Below are 22,879 nucleotides of genomic sequence, written 5' to 3' on the forward strand. Positions count from 1 at the left end.
TAAAGGAGGGAGATGAGTCTTCCTGAACAAAGGTCCATTGAGCTGTTTCTCTGAGTGGCTGTGGAGAGAGCCTGGAATGTGTAGCTTGACTAGAAGTGATTTACTTCTAGGCAGATATGGATTAAAGAATAATTATTTAAAACATCAAGTCTCACCTTGATTTTTACATGCTTTGTTAAAACAAATACTCTTATCTCTAATTTCAGTTATTTTTCTGGTTTTAGGACTTTACAGAAGAAAGTGTTTTATTTATTAAGACCATAATTAAAATTTTCTTCTTTGAAAAGCTCTCCAGGATTGAAATGTTAATAAATCAATAAGACTAAAATGACAACTGTCTCTCTTACCTTTCAGGAGCAGCGATTAAGAGAAATCTCTGTAGTATCAAATTCCACTTCCACATCAGCATCCCCAAGCACTTTATCAGGAAAAAGTGTGAATACCACTGTAGCTGTTGACCTCTTTGCTGCACCAGCACCCACAACAAATAGGTGAGAAATATTTTGCTTTCCAAAAGAAACAGAAATTACTGCACTGATCTGTAGCTTCACAATCAACTGCAAAACCGTGATCAGTTACCTCTCGGGTTACTTTTGCTGATGTTTTCTTGGTGTGCCCACAGGAATTTTGTCAGTAAGTGCTTAATTACCAGTTTGTTGTATCACTGTTGTTGATGGGCTGCTAGCAAATAAGAGAAAATTATATTGGTACAAGTGTTCATAAAAGTAAGAATACAATTTACATATGTGTTATATATCTTTACATTTTTTTTCTCTCTCTCTCTCATTTCTTATTCAGCATGCCCAACCTTTCTAGTGATCTTTTTGATCTTCAGCCTGCATTTGTTCCAACTGTGCAAAGTACTCCAGCTATATCAACATCAGCAAGCAATGCTTGGGGAGGTGAGCTCATACCCTGATTTGACTGTCTAAGTGATAAGGGAATTCTTAGAATGCAAGGTCCATACTTAATTGAATCTGCATTGTAAACCTTAACTGTTTTGCATCCAAACATTCATAACAAAATATGAAGTAAATATCTGATAATTCTGACCAACTTCCTTGAACACACAGCATTAGTGTTAATGGAACAAAGGAGCAGAACTGTTCAATAAAGGGGACAGGGAGAAGAAATGTAACTCAAGGTCTAAGTTGAAAAACACTGGGAAATAAAACCTAAGCAGGTGTAACTGAGAAGATCCTGGACTAGTATTTCCAGTTAATTAAGTAATATTTGATACACTTCTCATTTAAAAGGTGTTGGTAATTTCAGAGTTCTTGTAAAAAAGCTGTGGACCCCAGTTTGTTCACCCATCCTTCCAAAGAATGGTCAGGTTAGATGTCAGAGAAATGGCTTCAATGCCAAAAGAAGGCAGTGATAACACTGTGGTAAATGTTAGTGTTTTAAGAGGTGAAATTGATACTCTTATATGCTATTTAAAAGGTAGATTATTGAAGCCAAAAATGTAGTATCTAACTTCTTTGATATATGTTCTGTCATTCTTCCCCTCCCACCTTATGTCAATACTAAAATTATTTTCACTAAACAGAGAACTGTTAGGATTTTTAACTGAAATTAAAAATTTGTATCTAAAATTTGTATTTAGATAATATCTATCTAAAATTTGTATCTAACTTTGATCATTAGGTAGAATGTTTACAATTTGACTTTGTCTAGAGATTCTCATATTCAATCATTTCAGTCTGTTTTTCTTTTCCATTATTTGTACTCTGTATTCTTTCCTTCACTTCTGCATCTGAAAGGTCCTTTCTCGTCTTCAAATGGTTGTGTTGGTTCTCCACCTCATCTGGACATCTTTGACATGAAGCCAGTTGAAGAAGCTGTAAAATCTGCCACCCCTTTCATCAATTCTTCTTTTTCCTCCAAACAAACAGTGGAACTGTTTAGTGGTAAAAAACCCAAACCCCATGTAATTTATTTGCAGCTGGAGGTGATAATGCTGATAATGTGGGCCATGTAATATTTTTGTGATATGGGCCAATCTTCACTTTTTATTAACAAGTGAAAATGGTGCATTAATTCCAGGTGTAGTAAATTATAGGTTTTCTTAAAACGTTTATTTCTGTAGTTGAAATAAACTATTTTGTTCTGCTTGCCCAGTCTAGACATCCTAAGTCCTGCAGCTGATTTCTTTCAAACTATAGCTTCCTTTCTCTTTTGTAATGGGGAATGCAGGAGTTACTTGGCTTTTCAAATCTGTAAAATAATTTTTAGAAACCCTTTTTATATTAGTAAAATTTCCTAACTTTTAACTGCAGACTTAATTGTTGGGTTCCCTCTTCCTTTTTCCTCTTTAAAACTGATCTTATTTTCTTCTCTCTTTTTGCAAAGATGACTTTAGTGGTCATAAACCAACATATGCTTCTGTGTATCATCCTGTGACTGTCGATGGTAATTCGATTTTTTTTTTCTTTTTGTTTTTTAAAAGTTTCTGGTTTCACTAGAATGAGTGATGTATACTTCATGGATGTATTTCATTACTCAACTCTTTTTTTCAGGTTTCCCTCTTCACTCAGCTTCTCCGAGTACCACCTCTTCAACAATTAATGTGGACTTTGATGCTGTTTTTGGAGGAAAATCTACAGCACCAGAGTACAAGACTGCAAGTGGTAAAAACTGCCTTGTAACTAATTTATACCCTACAGGCAAAAATTGATTAACAATTTAGCATAATTACTATTGCAGTTGGAAATTTAGTAACTTAATATATTTTCAAGATGATTATGGGCTGATAAGAGGAAATCACTTCAGTTGTTAGTTATTTACTTTAAAATTAGCTTTGACTGATTTCATTCTCTGTGTAATAACTGTTTCCTCTCTCTCTGGGGGACTCTTTGAACGTGGCCCACTGGATTCTCCTAATGGGTAAGCTCGTGTTCATTTCTCTTCTGTGCTTTCTCTTGATACATGGTGATGACTTCCCTCTGATTCCATTCAGAGGCACAGCTCTTGCAGAAGTGCAGGAGTGGTTGTGTGTGTTTCTTGAAGAATACCTGAGTTAGTCTTCTGTATAGCAAAATATTGTTAAATTACAATTAAAGATTCTTTTAGATTAGTAGATATAATACAGTATTCCATGAAAAATAAGAAGTTAAACTATGCTTCTGTCAAAGTCTTAAATACTTCCATCATGTTGAACCTTCACATATAAATACTCAAATTAGTGCTCTATAAAGAAAATACCTCCCTGGCCTGTAGATGTCATTTATTAAATGTAAGGTGACCATTTTGTTAACAGTTGCTTTTATTTTCTTTGTTTAGGTTTTAACTTTCTAGATGATGTATTGCAACCCACAGTACCACCACAAAGTCAAAGAGCCACTGTAGCCAGCCAGCAAAGTGGAAAAATTTTAGCAAATGACCTTGATTCTTCACTTGCAAATCTAGTAGGAAGTAAGTGTAAAGCTTTTAAAATTTACTTTCCCATTTTTTACTAAAAGCAAAATAAGCTTTTTTTTCCCTCCCAAATTAAAATGCTTAAGGATTTTGTCTGCTTCTTTTCCCACACAGATCTTGGCTTTGGAGGAACTCCATCCAAAAAGTAAGTGCATATATGTACTTAGAATATTCTCACATGACTATTTGCAAGTCTCTGGCACTAACATGACCAGGATCTCATCTCTTGAAACAACCCAAAATAACTGAGTAGTGCATTGGAACAGTGTCAGTCACCATAACACGGCCAACCTTAACTTTTAAAGTAACTCACTTTAATTAGTTTTGCAATTGCTGTATTTTTATTGAAGTATTTTTATGAAACACTATAAAAGTTACATCAAACTCCAGTTAATCACTAAATGCACAGTGCAGTACTGATAGTTCACTTCTAACACAAACAGAAGCCCCAGATTTCACCCTTACTGGAGAAGAGATACATGAGTAATTACTGAAATTCTGAGTGTTTGTTCATAGATTTCAGCTGTGTGCACGCATTAAGGGATGTTTGGGTTTCCTGTGATGTTGTTTTACTCTAGCTGTTGCCTCTCCATGAAAACTAACACCATTGCTTCATTTTAGATCAGATATGCAGTGGTCTCAGCCTACAGAGAAAAAACTTACTGGTGGAACAAACTGGCAAGCAAAAACAAGCACATCAACCACGTGGACCCCGACTCCCTTACCCACTATTCCACACATGGTAATTTCTGTACTGTGACATCACACTTCATCCTAGCACATGCTGCTTCTCTGCTTGTGTTAATTTATAAAGAACAGCAAACATTTGATACAAGACTGGGGGTAGCAGGGAATGCTTACAGGATCATAGGATCTTACTGAATAAGGTAGAGATTTTAGCATGCTTTATTTCCCCTCACTGGAAAACTTGTCCATTAAGGGCTTACATCTCAAGTGAAAGGCGGATTACTTGTCTCAGTTCATAAATTCTTTTGGGATTGAAACAAATTATCCCAGTCCAGAAAATTCCTGATGTGCATGTTTGAGATGCTCCCACTCCCCCTGACACGCACATGTGCACACAAAAATTCACCTTTAAGAATCCAAAGAATGTGTTTTAAGGGCAAAACTGCTGTTCCTTCCAGTCTTTGCTCCTTTTTCAGTTGTATCATGAAACACCCTTGCAAGACACTTTGGACTTGTGATAATGCTCAACAGCAACTTCATATTTTTAACACAGTACAAAATGTTATGTGTATCTTTTATAGTTATTTAAATGAAGACTTTTCATTTCTAGGAGGGGTATTTGTAGGCAACTGACTTTTCTATGATTTTAAAAGATTTTTCAACTGTGTTGTACTCATAATATATTCATAGAAATATGAATCACTTCTAAAATATAGCTCTTAGAGGGAAGTAGATGTTCATCTCAGTTACATAGACAACTGGGATAATTACCACATTTGCTGTGAATTTTGGACTGCTGTCTGACTTAATTTTGCAATAAGCATAGTTTTGCCTCTAATGCCTCTTTTCCTTGTCTTATGACTATGCTTACTCAGAATTAGAGAAGTTGAATACAGTATTAAATCTAGTATTGAACTCAAAAATTAGACTAAAAAATTTGATGAGAGGGCACAGTTGTACTGCACATTTATGTGAGACTTTTTGAGACCATACCATCTCCTTACCTCCTCTAGGTGCTCTACAGTGTGTTGTTAGAATGCTGATGCATTTTCATTTCTGGAACATAGAGGGTACCTTAGTACCCACTGATCACTGTGGATTTCAAGTTATGCTTTTATTTCATGTGTTCATCAGGTCGAAGCATTTGACTGTTTTTATGCCAGGTGTCTGGTCATGCATTTTCCTGTAACTCCCAACAAGTACTGATGTGAAGATCTAGCTCAGCTGTGAGCCTCTTTAAAATGTGTGCCCCAGAACTGCAGAGGTCTCCGTGTCCTGGCTGGCCTCTGGCCCTCAGAGCTAACCCTCCAATTCATGTACCCTGCATCCTGTCCCATAGCCAAGTGTTCCATCTTGGGATTCAGTGTAATCAGCACAGCTTAACAAAGCATGGCCTTAGGAAGGACATGCTTTGCCATACCTGTGAACATAACCTGATAGAAGGCTTAAAATGCTCTTCATTTTTCTTTTGGCATATTGTGGTATGTGCTGACATCAGATGTTAGTATGTGGGCAACATCAACCTGGCTAAACATCTGTTGCTATTCATTCCTAAGCCAGATGGTCACTGGCTTTCTTGGCTTTTTTTTCTATGCCCTCCTCTAATAACGGGAGGAAGAAGGAGCCTTGCATGCTGTGCCCTCTAAATGCTTCTCACACACACATGCTTGTGCAAGCAATGTGCTCAAACCTGGCTAGGTGTAGTAAAATTTCTAATTTTGCTCTTAAGTTTTACTAGTGGTAACTTTCTAAGCTTATTAACTTTTAACTTACGTAACTGTCCTTGAACTTTTTTTTTTTTCCTCACGCTTTAATGGTTTTAATAAATGAGCATAGTTAAAAACTGTTATGGTACTGGACTTTAATCCATCCCTTAGTTAGAACTTCCACCATGAATACCTATTAAATAATTTTCTATCTTATCCTTTTGCTATGCCAGAATGGAGTACACTATCCTGCATATGTAAGTCAATTTCTTGTAACTACATTGGTTATTTTTAGTACTGAAAAATATGTGGTTTTCAAAGTTCTGTATATCTATTATTAAGTATGCATGAGTTTCTCTAAAATTTAAAATTTTCTTGTTTAAAGGTACCTGCTCCTATCACATACCCATTGACCACACCTCAAGTGCCTGTATATGGAATGGTAAGAAGCTTGATTTGTTTTGTATTCCTGAAAACAGAGTTGTCTCCACCAGTGGGTTTAGTGTAATAAATTATGATGTTCAAACCATCCTGCAAATTAAATGTGGTGGCAGTAGTGTGTGAAATATGGTATGTTTGTCACCCTGCATTGAAGGAGATGACTCTGAGGCTGATATAGCAGTGGTTTTTAAAAGCTTTGACTTTATTCTGTCTGTGTGTTCATATGTTTCTTTTCTACTATACTTCAAATGCAAAAAGATGTATCTTGTGGAAGTAGTTTGAATTTTATATATTTGTTTTTGTGGGTTTTTGTTTTTCTCACAGGTACCTCCTCAGGTTGGAGCTGCTCCTTTGATGGCACCCCAGTCAATGATGTACACACAGCCTGGTCTAAGGCCAACAAACCCTTTTGCACCTGTTTCTGAAACTCAGGTGAGCAGTGCTCTTTAATCTTGTTTTCTTTGAAACTTCAGTCTTGACGAACACAACCAAATGCTTCATGAAAGGCTGCAGGTGTATTTCTGCATGTGAAAGTGAGGGGTTCCTCAGTCAAGGGCAGCAACTTTTGCTGGTGAGGAGGAAAATTCATATGATGGAATTGTAGGAAGCAAGGAAGAAAGTAAAAATGTGATTTTTACTTCTCACTGTTTCAATATTAAGTGAAGGAGTGGTGAAGGCATGTAGGTTTTAGTCTCCTGTGACATTAGTTGGATACTTGGTTTAGTCATGCTGACCAGACCAGTGTTGGAAGCTGCTTCAAGGATCAGGTGATGTGGGAGGGAAAAAAGCATGGACAAGAGATCATTCAAGCTGGAGAAACTGTACTCTTGTCATCCAAATACACAGGTCTTAATATTCTTTGGGAGTTTTAAAGTGCCAAAGCCTATAGTATTTACTTAAAAGTAACAAAGCAGCCAAATAGATTCTTTATTCTAAAACACTGGGAAAGCATTTGTTATGTAAGTGGCATTAATACATAATCTTTGTTCCACAGATACAGTTTATGTAGAACCACCAAAGCAACAAGATGTGAGAACAACCAAATACTGGTAAAAAAATGAAAAGACTGAATTTCAATCTTTCCATGATGTATTCCTGAACAGGGCAACTGTTTATTCCCTGTATAATACAATATTATTTTGAACTGCAATGCTTTAGAGATTCTTGTTTATAACAGTCACTGCAGTGTGAAGTCATGTTTGTTTCCTGATTTATTTTTTTTTAACTGCTCAGCAGAAAACTATTTTTATTGAGGTTGACTCAGAGGTGCAAGCTGGATTACCATGTTCAAATCAAGGAGAAGGTTACATGATTGCTCTACAACCTTTATCATCAGTGGATTACCTTAGGAATTGACTGAGAATGTCAAAGTTATTTATTTTATTCATAAATTCTGTGGCTGCTGTAACCAAGACACAACACGAAATCAAGTTGAGCAATAAAATTTTTATGTGCTCTAATAAATACTCTGATAGAGCAATGCTTGCATTATCATAAGGCAAACATTGTGTGAAATCAGACAGCTTTTTCACATTAGAATAACTCATAGTAATTTGCAAACTTTATAATGTGAGTTTGAAATGCTGTGAATCAACAAGACACATTACACAGACATAGTAAAAATAATAAATTGCTCCATTGGTATGTCAGTACTACAGGGCTGAGTAAAAAGAGGCAGCAGCTGCAAGGCTGCAGGCCTGTGATGGAGATGGGAAATGAGTTCCAGAAGAGCTCGTGCAGCTCCAGCAGGTGCCAGCAGCTCACCTGCACAGGTGCCTGCTCTGCAGGTGGCACCTCCCACGGGGCTCAGGGAGGGCAGCCTGGGCAGCCAGGGTCTGTCAGTGCCCCAGGCACAGCGCCCAGCAGCACTCAGAGCCTCCTGGTAACTGCAGTGGAGGCAAGAGAGCCAGCTCTTCTTTCTGAAGTCCATTAGGTCAAAAGACTCAAACCTTGCAATCATGCTGACACTCGTGAACTGGCAACTATTTTGAAATTATCCAGCTGTAGAGAATAGCTTGTGCTTCTTTTTTGAAATAAGAACCTAATTGTAAACCATATAAAAATAATTATTTTTAAATGTGTAAATACATGTAAACTTTTAGATAGTTGTTTCTTTGATGCTGCAGTAATCTTTTTCTTCTGTAGTAATTTCAAGGTAAAAAATTAAGAAATCCAGACTCTTTTTGAAAGGAAAATCTTTGAAATCAACTAATTTATGAAGTATTTCTGTTCACAATGGGTCAGATGTGTACAGACTTCTGGAACATATTTTGTACTTAAGAATCTTCCTCCAGAACTGAAATCGGCTATGAAAATGCCTTATCTTGCATTTTTCACTGTCTGATAAAGAGTGATAGCATTAAAAAACCCAGTAGTTACAATTAAGTAGATAGAAGTGGGAAGAACTTCTCCTCCAGAAGTTTTGTGGCAAAATGCAATGAAAAGCTCTCCTGTAAAATTACTTCTAATAATGATTAATATTAAAGCTGAGTTTTCTACTGTTACAATAGACCTCCAGCATAGTATGTCTTTTATCTTCTGGGAGAGTCTGTAATTGCAGAAATGTCTCTCACTCTCACCATAAATGCAGATAGGCCTGAGAATCATGTCAAACTCTCCTGTAGAGAACTTCTAAATGAAGCACATTCCTCAGAGTGAGAACAACAACCTTTCTGTTTTTCCAAATGCTTAATTCTGTCCAAAGAGTGCAAAAGTAGTATTTCCTAACCCTATGGTAAATATTTTGCCCAATGAATCAATACAAAAGAAACAAAATAGAACTCCTCTCCCCAACCCTTGAAAACTGTAACTGCTCATTTCCTGGAAAATGAAGCCTTGCAGAAATTTAAAACTCAGTGTTCCTTGATGTGTATTGATTTTGAAAGAATTTGGACCCAGTATATGGTAGTTTAATGTTCAAGTTTGAATTACAAAGGGCTTCAAGCTTTAATCCACCTTTATTGGGTTGAACAATTGTACAGTTTTAAGCCAATGAGTTCTTCAGTGCCTATAGTTGCCCTCCACATGCTGAGGGAATAGATGCCATTTCAAATGGGTCGTTGTGTTGAGAGGACTGTTTATCTCAGAAATAGTGAATTCCATAGATTCATTCAGCAGTCAAAAGTCTTGTGTTCAAATTAGATCAGTCCATGTAGTTGTAAATGTCTGGGCATTAATGGCAGAAGTGAGAGTGCTACAAGCAGGCAGTTCCTAGCACTGTAAGCTGTTAGGTCTCTTTCTTATACTGAGTTGTATAAGTAATAACACATTATTTTAATAAAATATGCAAATAAATGCCTGGCAAGCAGTATATATTTGTTATAACTTTATTGCAGAGCATTCTGAATATCTGGAATATACCTGGCTCAGAAATGGATTTAGTCCTGGATAATAGCTTGCACTACATCTGATTTGCTCTGGATCTTTTCATGGTTCTTTTGGTCTGCTTTCTTGTAGCAAAGCTGTCTGATACCAACTTAACTAGTATTAAAAAAGGAGAAACAGCCACAAAGTATGTTTTAAGAACTTTATAACCTACCTTCTTTTGTTGCTTTGAAGCACAGCTTACAGCTTGATCCTTGTGAAGCCAAGATCTCTTTGTACCTTCTCTCTGCCCACAAGTGCACAGGACTGGGTTTTGCCCAACTCTTCCTTGTGCATGTATTGGAACACCTAAAATGGCAGAGTATGTTTAAATAACACATGAGAAGTGAAAGCCAAGGACTTAGGATGCTGTCAAGGCTTTTATGGCTATTCTCCACCAAAAAAACCCACTTTGAACACCAAGGTGGTTCTTGAGGGTGACTGTACCAGCCTGCAGAAACTGCGAACAGTAGTTGTGAGTGAAGAGAGATGTATATAAATGTGATTTTCCTTCCAACTCATTGGATCAGAATCATGTTCTGAATACTTCAGGAAGCTGATAACTAAGATGTCTCTCCATGTTTGTCTGAACAAGGAGGAAGACTTTGATTTGTGCTGTACACTTTGCATTCTTGTACTTTAGTGGGTCACTTGAGCCTCACTGTTGGGATTGGTGCTGCTGCTGGCAGGCTGTGATGGCACATGCCACAGGATGGCTTCTGTGGGACTTTGGAAAGGTGGATTGTGTGAGGCCTCTTGGACTTGAACATGTACCTCTCTAAATAACTGGGGTTTTCTAATGTTCTCTAGATATAGTTTGACTTTGCCTCCAAGAAGTTACTGATTTTTTAAAAAATTTTGGACATGTGTACTAGAAAAATCTGTTCTGTGCACATAGTGGTGGAATATTTGTAGGTAAAATAACAAATGGACTTTCATTTAATAAAAAAACAAAACCAACAGCAAAAACCACACACACAAATGTAACAACAACAACAAAACTTCTGACTACAAGATTGAATACAGGGTGTATCTATCCCCAGCTGGATATTTTGATGTGTGGCAGGGATGGGGGGGTTACAATTAGAATAGTATGCACTGTGGATCGGTGCTTAATTTGTACATAAAAAGGAAAACTTTGTTTGGGGTAGTTTGTATTGTAAGGATAACATCTAAAGGCACTGTATCAGTCGTTTATTTCCATTGAAAAGATTATATTTTTGAGCAATGGAAACTGTACATGTTATCATTTATACATTACTGATAGCTAGGACTAGAGAAAACCTGTTGCTATGACTCTGAAGGTGTATCTGACTTTCATTGATCTGTACATTGCTGCATCACTACTTCATGCAGATTCTCATGATCATTTATTTGAAGAGATTGTAGTAACTGGTACAGTTACAACAGGACTTGTAACGTCAAATCTTTCAGTATATCTCAGATGTGTATCCTGGTGATTAAGCTTAATCCTTTACCAAATGTTTGGCTGGAATCTCATCTTGGAGCAATGACAAAATAGGTGCTGGAACAGATTTCCCTCACCTCAACCCACACTTTATTTATTTAATAGGTTTTGTTTTGTATGTTATGTTTTTCCCCATAACAGGTTTGTGCCTTTTATTGGATATTTATTTAAAAGGAGCTATGATAATTTAGGTTGCTTTTTTTCAGATGTATTCTTGTACAGCTGTTCCTTTCTGTGAGTTCCTTCATTTTATAAGAATACAGAATGTGTGGAAAATATACCAGCCACAAACTGGAAAAAAATCTAAGGATTTATGTCCTATGAATTTTTTAAAAAATAAGCCTAAGCACAAGACTGGCTGTGTTGATATTTTAATTGTGGAACTTCACAATTTGTTAATATGCAAATTGTTCATTTTTTAAAAAATTGCTCATATCCACATATTTGATGAAACAAGTTTTGGAAAAAAATAAACTTTGACATATGCAAGGCGTGTGTATGTGATCGTTTTTTGTGTTCTGGGGCTTAAGGCTTTCTGTAATGCCTATGAGCCATGGCTGAATCAGGGTGCTTAGCTGGCTGATTCCACCTCTGTGTGTACCCTGGAGAAGAGAAGGGAGGCTGAGCCTCGGCTCAGTCTGCCTGGGACGGGCTGCTGCAGCTGCTCCCTCTTTCTACCTCAGAAAACTCTGTTTTCAACAGTTGTATTTTTGTTTATTTGGGTTTCAGAGATGTTTTCAGTTGTGACCTTGGATTACACAGTAGTTCATTCGCGTTGTCTCCATCTCCGGGCCGAGGCTCCGGGGCTCGGCCTGGCGGGGATTCAGTGAGCTGGCGGCGAGGCAGCACCGCTGATCCTTTAGAAATATTTACTGCAAACCGTTAAAGGCAGTGCTCCCGTTTGGCCTGTCATCCACGCTGGGGGAGAGGCAGAGCAGCTGCGTTTAGAAACAAGGGCGCTTCCTGCGCAGGCAGAAGCAGGGGCTGGGATAGGCGGCATCTCCTTCCCGGGACGCGGCAGGCAAGGCACTCACAGCTGCGGCCACCGCAGGCAGCCCCCGCTGCCGGAGCCTTCCCTTTCTCATAGAGCAGCCTGCCCCTTCCTGCCGGAGCCTTCCCCTTCCCTTCACACCGACCCCTTCCCCTCACGGCGGAGCCTCTCCCTCTCACACCGAGCCCTGCCCCATCCCCTCACGGCGGAGCCTTTCCCTCTCACACCGAGCCCTTCCCCTCACGGCGGAGCCTCTCCCTCTCACACCGAGCCCTGCCCCATCCCCTCACGGCGGTGCCTTTCCCTCTCACACCGAGCCCTGCCCCATCCCCTCACGGCGGAGCCTTTCCCTCTCACACCGAGCCCTGCCCCTTCCCCTCACGGCGGAGCCTTTCCCTCTCACACCGAGCCCTGCCCCTTCCCCTCACGGCGGAGCCGCCCCTCCCAGCCCCGCCTCCTCATCCCCACGGGCCAATGGGCGGTGCCCGGGGCTGCCACGGCCCCGCCCAGCCCGCCTCGCGCCCCGCGCGGCGCTGACGTGATGACGCCGAGGGGCGCACGCCGCGCATGCACCGTCCGTTCCCAAATGGCGGCGGCCGGAGGCAGCGAGGCGGCGGCGGCGGGCGGGAAGCGCGGCCCGCTCGGCATCCCTGAGGCGGCGTTCGTGGTGAGCGGGGCTGGGCATCCCGAGGCGGCGTTCTGGGGAGCGAGCAGTGGGGGCTGCGCTCGGCCCGGCCCCGTGAGGCGGGCGGGACCCGGGGCGCGGGTGAGGCCCTCACGGCCTCGGCCCTGGGCCTTCTCCCGGCTGAGGGGCCCTGTTGGGATGCCGAGAGGCGCCTTCCCGCAGCGGCAGCTCGGGTGCCCGGCTCGGCAGGAGCGGCTCCGGGCGGGGCGGCCGCGCCGCTCCCGCTCCGCGCCCCGCTCCGAGCAGCTGTCCCTGCATCTTCGTCTCTTGATCCGCTTTTACACTGCCGAGAAAACTCACTGTTCAGAAGCGCCGCTGTGTTCTTGAAAACCAGCAAATGTGTATCTTCTGGAAAACAGGCCGAACTTGTTTATCCAGCTTTAAAAACTGATGTACCGAGGGTTTGGTGATTCTGGTGAGGGGTTGAAAAGCAGGAGTCAGTGATTTGTGCAGTGGCATAATCTCACCATCATCTGTTGTCCCCTTTCACTGTGAGCTCACTCTTGGTACAGTCTTGATTGCTGTTTTATTTCCTTTGATCGATAGCTATTGATCCCTGAGCTGTACCTGCCTTGGGGATCTTGGGAAGTGTTGGATGTCTGCCCCATCTGATACAACTGCTTTTGCAGAGATAAATTTGTTTGACTGGCATTTTGCTGTTTCTGGATGCAGTGCTTGTACTGCTGATGTGCCTTGTCTGGGTGTAGGACCTGACCAGACAGGTACAGTGCATTGACTTCCAGTGATCCAGCTCCTCCTTTTCCTGTAAGGTTTTTAAACAGTAATTAGGATGTGGCAAATCCTTACTGGGCTGGAAACCATTGCTTCTTCCAGCTAGCTTCCTTCCATGCCTCATGAGAGGCCAGCAGGGACCAAAGTGCAGGGGAAGGGCCGTGTCTTCAGCTGCCCTGTGAGACCTCCCTGGTCCTGCCAGAGCACAGCTTGTGGTCTCTGCTGACTCTGCAGTGCAGGAGGCAGGACCTGAACAGCCTCAGCAAGCACTTTAAGGGCCTCTGCCACATCCCTCACTCGGTGCTGGTGGCTGCCTTTGTAGCTGTTGTGTTTGGTTCCATTGGTTTCCTCTCAGTGCCTGTGTCTGAAGTGCCTTGTGTGCTGTGTCACGTGGCTCCAAGAGTACTGGGGCTGTGCCTGAGTCCTGTGCTTCTCTTCACTTCTTCAGAACCTTGTGGATCTTCACAATCTCTGGATCTGAACATCTTGGAAGGTTCCTAACTCTGTTTGGAGAGGTGCTCTGATCAGGTACAGGTGTGTCTGCAGAAGAGCTCCTCGCTGGTGATCACAGAGTACTTGGATGTAGGTGGCAGAACAGACTTTCTTTCATTTAAAATAAGCCTGCACTGAGAAGTTGTAATGGTATTCTGCTCTGCAGAGTGAAAATATCACTGTCTTGAGGGTAGGTTTTACTAGAGCTTTTTTATTTCAGAAAATAGGTTTCTGTTTCAAAAACATCTAAAGACTTTCTGATCTCTTGCTTGGCATTTCCCCCCATGCTGCATGGGCAGTCTTACTGTGAATCTTGTCTTCAGAGATGTTTCCTGTGAGTGTCTTGGTTCAGCAGAGGCTCCTCACACCATTTATGGCTCGTGTCTTCTCTGAGGCAGTTGTTCTGTACACTCCTGCCCCTCTCCAGGTTTCAGGTGATGTTGAGCACTCAGAGCAGCTAGTGTTAAGACACAGGGTTTTGCTGGATAAGAAACTCTCAGAACAGAAGTTTCAGCTGTGGTGGTTTTGAGCTGTTGCTCAGACATTTCCAAATGAAATGCCTTCGTTGTTCTGCCCTCTTCAGCAGGTGTGAGGATGCAGCTCTGCAGAGATGTGTCTCTTGTCCTGTTCTCTGCACAGGCCCCCAGGTGATGAAGCTCTCTGCAGAGTGATGCAGCTTCATGCCTGCAGCTCTTTATTTGGGTCATCACTCAGAAGAGAACCCTAGGGACACGTGGGAATGCTCCATCCTGCTGAACTTCAGGGCTTCTACAGAGCATTCCTGTGGCTTGGCTTGAAGTTTGCCAAATGGTGCTTTGCCAGTGAATTCTCTTCCTAAAAAAGATACAGAGGAGTTCTGGCAGGTCCTTGCAGAACCTGTGTTGTAAGAATTCTGCAGTGGAGGTGCTGTGGAATACACCACAAAGTGAGGATCCTAGTGGCTTTGGCAGCCTCAGAGCTGTTCTGGTCAAGCTTAAAGAAGTGACTGTGCCTCAGCCTTGCCAGTGGGGAGGTGGGACAAGAGCCTGAGCAGCAGGCTTGGAAGCCCCAGCTGGAAAACCCTGGGGGTAAATCTGAGCTCACCTTGAACTGGGACAGTATGCAGTGGGAGGAGATCACCAGTATATAGAGGGCCTGGATTTACTTCTGGAATCACTTCCCAGCATCTTTGTTTCAGGAGGATGTGCACTGTGTCCTGTCCCTGTGCTGACAGATGGGAGCTGAGGCAGAGCTGGGTGCCAGGCAGGGTGTGGGGGCAGCTGCTGCCCACCTGCTTTTGCTCTGCCCTGCGTGGTTTGGACAAGCAGAGCTGCTTCCACAAGAGGGAGTTTCATTTCACAGTATCCTCAGGCCTCACTTCAATGCTTTCCCAAACCTAATCCTTGTTTTCTTTGTTGAAGGCTTCTCTGGGAGCTTTGTCCAGAGGCAGGAATGCTTCCCTGGCTCTGAGGGAGCTCGGGGCATTTTTCAGGCAGGCTGAGGTGTGGTCTCTTGAGTTTGGATCTACCACCTGGACAGTGCTGCCTGCTGCAGGTTGTGGAGTTCATGTTCTGCTACAGATTTCCTTCATGATAAGGAAGGCAGGGACTTCTTACCAGATTCACTAATTTCCTAGTAAGTTTCTTTAGCCAAGAGAGTTAAGGCATCATAATGAGGGGGAGCAGCTCCATCTCTGATATCACTTTAGTAACATATTACAGTCTGCTTCTGGAATGGAGACTCCAAGTTCAAAAGGAGGAGCTGAAGAGGCCTGTGGTGGGGCTTCCATCAGATTTTACTGAGCTGTGGAGACAAGGGCAGAATTACCTCAGTGGGGGAGTGGTGTCATCTGGAATTTTGTGTGTACGTGGTGCCCAGGCCAGAAACACGTGGCTGGTCCCTGGCCTGATGTGCCTTTAGCAGCTGGGAACGTTGGCCCCCAGCACGGAGCTGCTTCCTGGGCTTCTGAAGGAGGCACGTGCCAAGGCTGACATCCTTGCCGACTTGGGCCTTTCTTCTCTGGCAGCTTTTCCTGCCAGTCCCATGGCTCTCACCATCAGTTGATGGTAGGACTGGCTGGAGTTGTTCTCTAGAGGCTTCTGTGGCTTCCTGCTAACTATAGAAGGAGCCTTTGAAACCAGGCTGTTCACTTCCATAGTGCCTGTGCAAGCAGATACCTCAGTTTTCCTCCCTTTGCATCTTTCTCTGCCACAACATGCTTGATCAGGCTCTTTTCCTTCATCAGTTTTATCCAAAATAGTTCATAATCTGGTTAGCCACAGAGAAGCATTATCCCTGCTGTACAGGCAGGGAACCCAGGTTTAGCCATGCTCCATGGATACCCAGCCCTGTGAGGTGTCACTTGTCATCAGCCAGGACTGAAAGCACACTAACCATGTACCCACAAATATGGTTATGAAGTAATCCTTGCACCTGACCCTTAGTTCCTACAAAAAAGGGAAGGAGAGGGAAATGAAGAGATGACTAAGAAAAGAAACAAAATGCTTTTGTACTCCAGTCCAGAAAAAAAGTTTGTTTACGTTTCAAACTCTAGATACGTAGCTGCAGTAAGATGATAGCATGTCTGTGTCTAGCATTTCCATAAAACTCTTCTAACACTGAGGGTTTCTTTCTCCCCTTAAAGGAAGATGTAGATTCTTTTATGAAACAGCCTGGAAATGAGACAGCAGATGTAGTTCTTAAGAAGTTGGATGAGCAGTATCAGAAGTATAAATTTCTGGAACTTAATCTTGCTCAAAAGAAAAGGAGGTAAGTTGTAATTTTTGCAGATTTGGGATATGTTTAGCACAGTTGTGTTTTTTTAATGATAAGTCTAGTGGCCAGGAGGGCCGTGGGGATGCCAGTGCCTCTGCCAGGGCTGTTGGGCAGAGCAGTGCCCTCAGCTCTGGAGAGCTTTTGCTTGAGCAGTGCAGAGTCCTGTGGCTCTCACTGTCACAATAGTCCATGAACCTCAGAAGAAACACACTTGTTTTGTTTTACTTATTTCTGCTGAGGTTTCCCTGTCCTCTGGGAGACTACAATTATTTAGAATGTACTGTTTTGGTGAAAGGGGGTCTGTTACTGTTCCTGTGTGTTGTTCCCTTGTGAAAGCTGAGTGGGTTGCTGTGCTTCCAGAGCCAGCCAGCCTTGGTGTTGTGAGGGGCAGGTGAAGCTGGAGCTGAGCTGCCTTTACATGCCATGTCTTTCAAACCTGCTTTTGTAAGCTGGAAGAAGCTGTTAACAAGTTTTAAAATGGAGGGTGGACTGTATAATAACACTGATCACTTGTTTAGGAAACTTTGTGTCTCTGTAAAATAATAAATTATGACTGTTGTTAATTCACAGGCTAAAAAGTCAGATTCCTGAAATTAAACAGACATTAGAAATTTTAAAACACATGCAGAAGAAAAAGGTAAATTATTTTGAATATCTAATGAGTATGAGAAAAGCTAACTACCTTTCCACCCTAACAGAACACATTGCAAGAAATGTTTTGGAGAGCACACTTAATATGCCTTTATAAATAACAGAATTATTTTTAAAGGTATGTAGTACTTTTTGAAAGCTAGTTCAAAAAAAGTTAATGTTTGTAATGCAAACTTCATTTTTAATAGTGTATAGATTGCAGCTAAGCTTTGACTTCATCTCCATTCTTTATAGAGATTTCTGTATTGTTTTAAATATATCTTTTACAAATGCATTATTCTTGGAGCTCTAACTTTACTGTTGAAGTAAAGTTATGTAGAATTCCACACAAGTTTATACTGTATCAATGGTAGAAAGCAGAAAAGTGTGCTCTTTATTCTAAGTTTTATGTCTTTAATATATTTCCAGTGAAAATAGCAATTGTAAGTTTTATCATTTGTCTTAAGGATTCCACACATCCAATGGAAACCAGATTTTTATTGGCAGATAATCTCTACTGCAAAGCTTCAGTTCCTCCTACAGATAAAGTTTGTTTGTGGTTGGGGGTAAGTAAAATTGAACTTTCTCTGAAACTGTTTTAATAACTTATAAAAGGCTTGTGAAAGAGAGTTGTGGTTGCTGTCTCCCCTGGTTGTAGTGGGCATGGTTCTGTTGCTGGGTGCATGGTGGTGCTGCACCATGGCAGCAGAGCACATCTAACCAGGCAGCTTCAGTGTGTTAGTGAGGATTTCTTGTTCCATTTTATTTGGTTCCTGAACAGTTAGATTTCAGAGAATTGTCTTTTTGCTGGATTGTTCTTTCCAAAAACCTTGTTTGTGTTTTCCTTTCCATTTCTGTCACTTTTTGGTTCAAATTAATGACATTGCCTGGCATGGGAATGTGCCCAGCAAAATAACTTAGTTTGGCAAGTAGCTTCCCATCTTCTCTATGTTATTTGTATTCAGCATCTTGCTTTCCCTCTTCATGCACCTTTTTAGGGAAAGATTGGATTTCTGTTCTCACAGGTATCTGCCAGCATTTAGAGTGGACTTTGCACTAAAGCCTGCTGGGATCAGCATTCACAACCCAGATTCCTAAGTACTTAAGCACTATCAGGTTGGAGTATTTTTTATTTAGAGGCTTAATTATATGTGGAGATTAACCTGCTGCTTATTTTGAGCCTTAAATCATGGATGTTCCTAAATCCCAGTGTTGGCTGCCAAACAAAACCTCTTGGTTAGGACAGAACCATCCAGACTGATTGAACAGTTGCTCCCAACCTTTCCCACTTCTGTCATAAAAAGAAAACAATTTTCTGATGCCTGTTGCTATTAGGAGACTGTCTTCAAAATTCATAAATACTGACTTTCATGGAACATCCCAGGTTTATTTTCTAATAGAAAATCAGAGAAGGTTCATCTTATTGACAGTTCACACTGAAAAGCTGTGATGAAATGCCACACACAACCAATTTTATTTAGGTGTTCTTGGCCTTCTGCCTTTCTCCTGCTTGTTGCCTACACTCTGTGTTGGGCTGTGTGTGTCACTGTCACTGGGGATCTCTCCTGCACCTGCTTTAAAGAACAGATGATCCAGTGTAGCCTTCTGTGGGAACCTGTCAGTCACAGCCTGTGGCTCCATTCAGGGCTCAGTTCTGGAAAGTGAAAAAGCTTCTTTGGTGCATTTTCACCTGATACTGCTCTTTGATCTTGTCCTGTGGTAGCTTCTTACTGAAACAACCATGTCTGAATTAAAAACCATCACCACAGCATCAGAGAGGACTTTTATACCTGTTGTATCACTAAACCTGTAGTAGCTCTTGTTACTGACAGTGCCAGCTGTTTGTCAGTGTTCCACACAGATCCACACAGAGGTTTATCTTGAATCCAACAAAAACTTTCTATAGTTGTGTGGCACCTGAAAGGTGCTGCTGAGAAATGTAAGGTCTCTCACTTTTCAAATACAGTGAGGATGAGATGCTAATACCTGAAAGGCTGCATGTGAGCCACAGGGGAAGAAATCCTTTCTTGCTGAGCTATAGGAAGAGAACTTAACTTTAAGTCACTAGAGAGATTTATTACTCAGTTACTGAAGGGGTGGAGGCCTCAAGTGGATTTGGACATTGCCTGTCCTGAATCTTGATTGGCCTGTCAGGACAGTGTGGTGCTAATGGGATTAGTTTTGAACAGCAGCTTAAAATATACTTGGTGGGCCTTATCCTTACAATGCAAGAGTAAAAGCTTTTATCAATCTTTCTTTTTCAGGCCAATGTGATGCTTGAATATGATATTGATGAAGCTCAGGCTCTGTTAGAGAAGAATTTGTCAACAGCCACAAAAAACCTCGATCTTCTAGAGGAAGACCTGGATTTTCTCAGAGATCAGTTCACCACTACAGAAGTCAGTATCCTTTTCACTGATGGGGGAGGAGATGTATCTGAAAGCCAGGTAACCAACTTTCTGATGTGTATTCATCTTAGACTGGCTGCCTCAAAATTCTGTAGCACCTGTGAACTTTGCTGCCCTGGCAGTGTAATGGAATATTGTGTTGGCAGGGCTGAGTCGGAGGTTGGTGTGTGAGAGGTAACAAAACTTGTACATGTGTCCTCATGAGATCTAGTGCAGTGGTTGCTAACCCAGACTGACTGCAGAGTGAGTTGGAAGGTTGGGTTGATGCCCAGGTGACCACCTTAAAGCACAGTCACCCTTCCCCTAGAGCATATGGACATTGTTCTTTGTTGCCCATCTTGGAGCCCTTGGGCTGTGCTCAGTGTTTTTTAAATTTCTTTATGCTGCCATGAACCATCTCCTGGGTGTGCAGGGTTGGTTTTTATGCTTTCTAGTTAAAAACCATTTTAATGAGTGTAGCCATTACCTGAAGCATTGGATTTAGTTTAATGAAGGCACAACTGCTTGTTCTTTCAAGTTGATACTTGAGCTGTCTTAGTGCAGCAGGAGTTTGGGATGCCTGAAAGAGGCAAATAGAGCTGATATGGGCAGCTTGACTGAAATCAGCAGAGTTAGGCAAAATTAAAATTGTGTAAATTAGGTGAAATTAAAATTAAGAAAATAATTTCTTAAAAAACCTCTGCAATATCTTTTTGGAGGTTTTTTAAGTAATGACCTAAATACTGCAGTTACCAGTGTTCCTGAGAGCTGAAGCTCCACACCAACTCAGCCCTTTCATGAAATGGTTTCTGTACTGACTGCTGTAACTAAATGGCCAACGCTGTAACCTGCACTTTCTCCTTTTTTAAAAATCTTTTTTTTTTCTCTTTTCTGCTAGCATGAGCTGTTTCCTTAATTCCACACCCTCAGATATGGCTAGAGTTTATAATTGGGACGTAAAGAGAAGAAACAAGCAAGACCCATCCAAAAACAAAGCATAGTTTTTCCAACTTTAAATGTGGTTTCAATTTCCAAGTATTTTTTATTTAAACACCCCCAAACCTCATTCAGGACTGAGTTACTTTCAGCATTTCAGTAAATGGTAAAATATATAAAAACTAATGGTGAGCACCATATTATTTATTTGTAAACTCAAAATTTGGTTTCATGCATGCTTCATGAAATTATTTGAAAAGGCACCACACAGTCCAGCAAAGGATGTAGTATTTTGATCAGACCAGTCCATCATAAATAAATTTCTACCTGAAAGCCTGTCTGAAAGCTGAGGGGCAGGTATGAAATGGAGCCTGACACGTTCACAGGCTAAGGCAATGCAGGGTTTTCCATCTCTGTACAGCTGATGGAGTTAACTTTGACTTGGGCTGGGAAGATGTGCAGCTGTAATGTTCTAGAAAACAACAAAAATAGAGTGGAATCTTGGGGTTTGTGTCAGTCAGTCAATGGCAGCACCAGTCTGCAGGCATTCCTGGATATCCACTTTGGATAAACTTGTGGTAACTGTGCTTTGGCTAACTGCCTGTCACGGAGCTCTCAGCACTTCACGTGCAGCAGTTTGTGATTTCCTCAGAGCAGTGGGAAGGCAGTGAGCAGCACAGGGCAGGTGTCACCCCTTGTTCTCCATACGTGTGCCCACGTTGGTTATTTTGGGGAACTCCCAGAGCCCACAGCCTGGAGAGCCTCCACTCCGCCCCCTTGGCCCAGATGTCCTGTTCAAATGTCTGAACACAGCTTCCCAGGTGGGAAACCTGTGTTAGGTCAGGAGCCTGACTGCAACATGACCTCTGCTGGTACAGTTGGAGTATTTTTTGGTCCTTCCGAAGCCTTGCGAGATTGTTGCCTCTTACCTTTGCAGTTTCTTTCTAAAATGAAATGCTCAGTGGTGATGTCAGTGGCTAATAATCACATTCTGTGACTGAGAGTACAGGTTTCACTGCAAAATAAATGCAAATGTTAACTGTTCAATCTTCATGTAAGAAACAATATACCTGTAAATTTTTTGTACTTTTATTTCATGATATTAAAATAGTAAAACTGAACAGTTGTGGCAAACAGCTGATTTTGTGCATTTTTCTTTGTGTGAAAGTCATGAATGTGATGTGTGATTTTCTATAATGTTTTCCTCCCTTAACAGGCCGTGGGGGAGTGAAAAATTCCGTGGAAGCAGCAGACGTGAAAAGTGTGGCTGCTGGATGCTGGTGTGAATGAAAAGGGGGGTGTGAGTCAGCACATCTGAATTGGTGACTGAAAGCAAGTGATTCACCAGCACTGTGCCTGACAAAAAGTGAGCTGCAGGGAAGGGCAGAGTAGGCAAGCCCTTAGCACTGGTCAGCAGCGAGTGCCTGGGCTCATCTCTTCCTTCCCCAGGGCAGTGCTGCTGTTTCAGTGTCTGTGGCTGCAGCAGAGGAACGTGGAGCCCTGCTGTATTCTGCCACAGGTGTCTGCTACAGCAGCAGGATGTGGCATTGGTCAGGCTGCAGGCTGCTGCTCTCCATTTCCTTTTTCTAGCAGCAGCAGTGATGGAAAGGCAGCTGCACAGAGCCTGATTTCTCCCAGTTTTTTCTTCAATTCGAATTCATGAGATCCCAACAGGCTGTGCTCCCCCCACCCCTGGCTGGTCCTAAGGCAGCAATTGCCTGCCTTTGTTGTGCACAACAAAACGACCAGTTAAGCATTTTGCACAGCAAAAGCAGAACCGAGCAGAATCAGCACGGGATGCCACTGCCGGGAAGCTGCTGCCTCGTGTCAGAGGGGACAGGGGACAGCCTTGGAGCTGAAATGGCTCCTGTGTCCAAAGGGGTCTGGTTCCTGGGGAGAGGGAGATGGCTGGGGCCATCATAACTCGGGGTTTGGCATTTATGTTTGATCTGAGGTAAATAAAAGCCCCAGAGCTCACAGATGAGCTCTGTGGCTCACCCCTGCCTGGGTGTGCTCTGCCCTTTGCTGCTGTAGCTGCTGTGCCACCAGAGCTCCTGGAGGGGCCAGGGCTGCCGGGGTGCAGCTGCTGCCACCAGGGGCTGGTTTGTCTCAGAGCAGTTGGTCTGGCTTTTCTCAGCAAGGCAGAGTTCAGGTTCTGCAGAGGGCAGGGTGTCCAGTGCCTGTGAGGCA

The 22,879-nt window shown here is 42.2% G+C and overlaps 1 protein-coding gene across 10 annotated transcripts in view; it reads left to right on the forward strand.

Annotated features, from left to right (window-relative positions):
- The window catches only part of VBP1 (VHL binding protein 1), a 39,141-nt gene extending 17,331 nt beyond the window's left edge, over positions 1 to 21,810 (forward strand). The window contains exons 11-26 of one of the 10 annotated variants that reach the window (XM_064426837.1): positions 355 to 491; positions 799 to 902; positions 1,764 to 1,910; positions 2,353 to 2,412; positions 2,520 to 2,630; positions 3,283 to 3,414; positions 3,532 to 3,562; positions 4,039 to 4,159; positions 6,044 to 6,067; positions 6,196 to 6,252; positions 6,576 to 6,683; positions 16,606 to 16,730; positions 17,307 to 17,373; positions 17,834 to 17,932; positions 19,631 to 19,769; positions 20,684 to 21,810. In XM_064426837.1, the coding sequence (XP_064282907.1) occupies positions 355 to 491; positions 799 to 902; positions 1,764 to 1,910; positions 2,353 to 2,412; positions 2,520 to 2,630; positions 3,283 to 3,414; positions 3,532 to 3,562; positions 4,039 to 4,159; positions 6,044 to 6,067; positions 6,196 to 6,252; positions 6,576 to 6,683; positions 16,606 to 16,730; positions 17,307 to 17,373; positions 17,834 to 17,932; positions 19,631 to 19,769; positions 20,684 to 20,754 (1,533 nt within the window). In that variant the 3' untranslated portion in view covers positions 20,755 to 21,810. Of the gene's footprint in view, positions 1 to 354; positions 492 to 798; positions 903 to 1,763; positions 1,911 to 2,352; positions 2,413 to 2,519; positions 2,631 to 3,282; positions 3,415 to 3,531; positions 3,563 to 4,038; positions 4,160 to 6,043; positions 6,068 to 6,195; positions 6,253 to 6,575; positions 6,684 to 7,245; positions 11,572 to 12,602; positions 12,741 to 16,605; positions 16,731 to 17,306; positions 17,374 to 17,833; positions 17,933 to 19,630; positions 19,770 to 20,683 lie in introns of those variants that run through there. The other 9 variants (XM_064426827.1, XM_064426828.1, XM_064426832.1 and 6 more) reach the window with 9 other exon arrangements.
- The last annotated feature ends 1,069 nt before the right edge of the window (positions 21,811 to 22,879 follow it).

The sequence above is a fragment of the Passer domesticus genome, chromosome 7 (assembly GCF_036417665.1).
Source record: "Passer domesticus isolate bPasDom1 chromosome 7, bPasDom1.hap1, whole genome shotgun sequence".
NCBI classification, from domain to species: Eukaryota; Metazoa; Chordata; class Aves; order Passeriformes; family Passeridae; genus Passer; species Passer domesticus.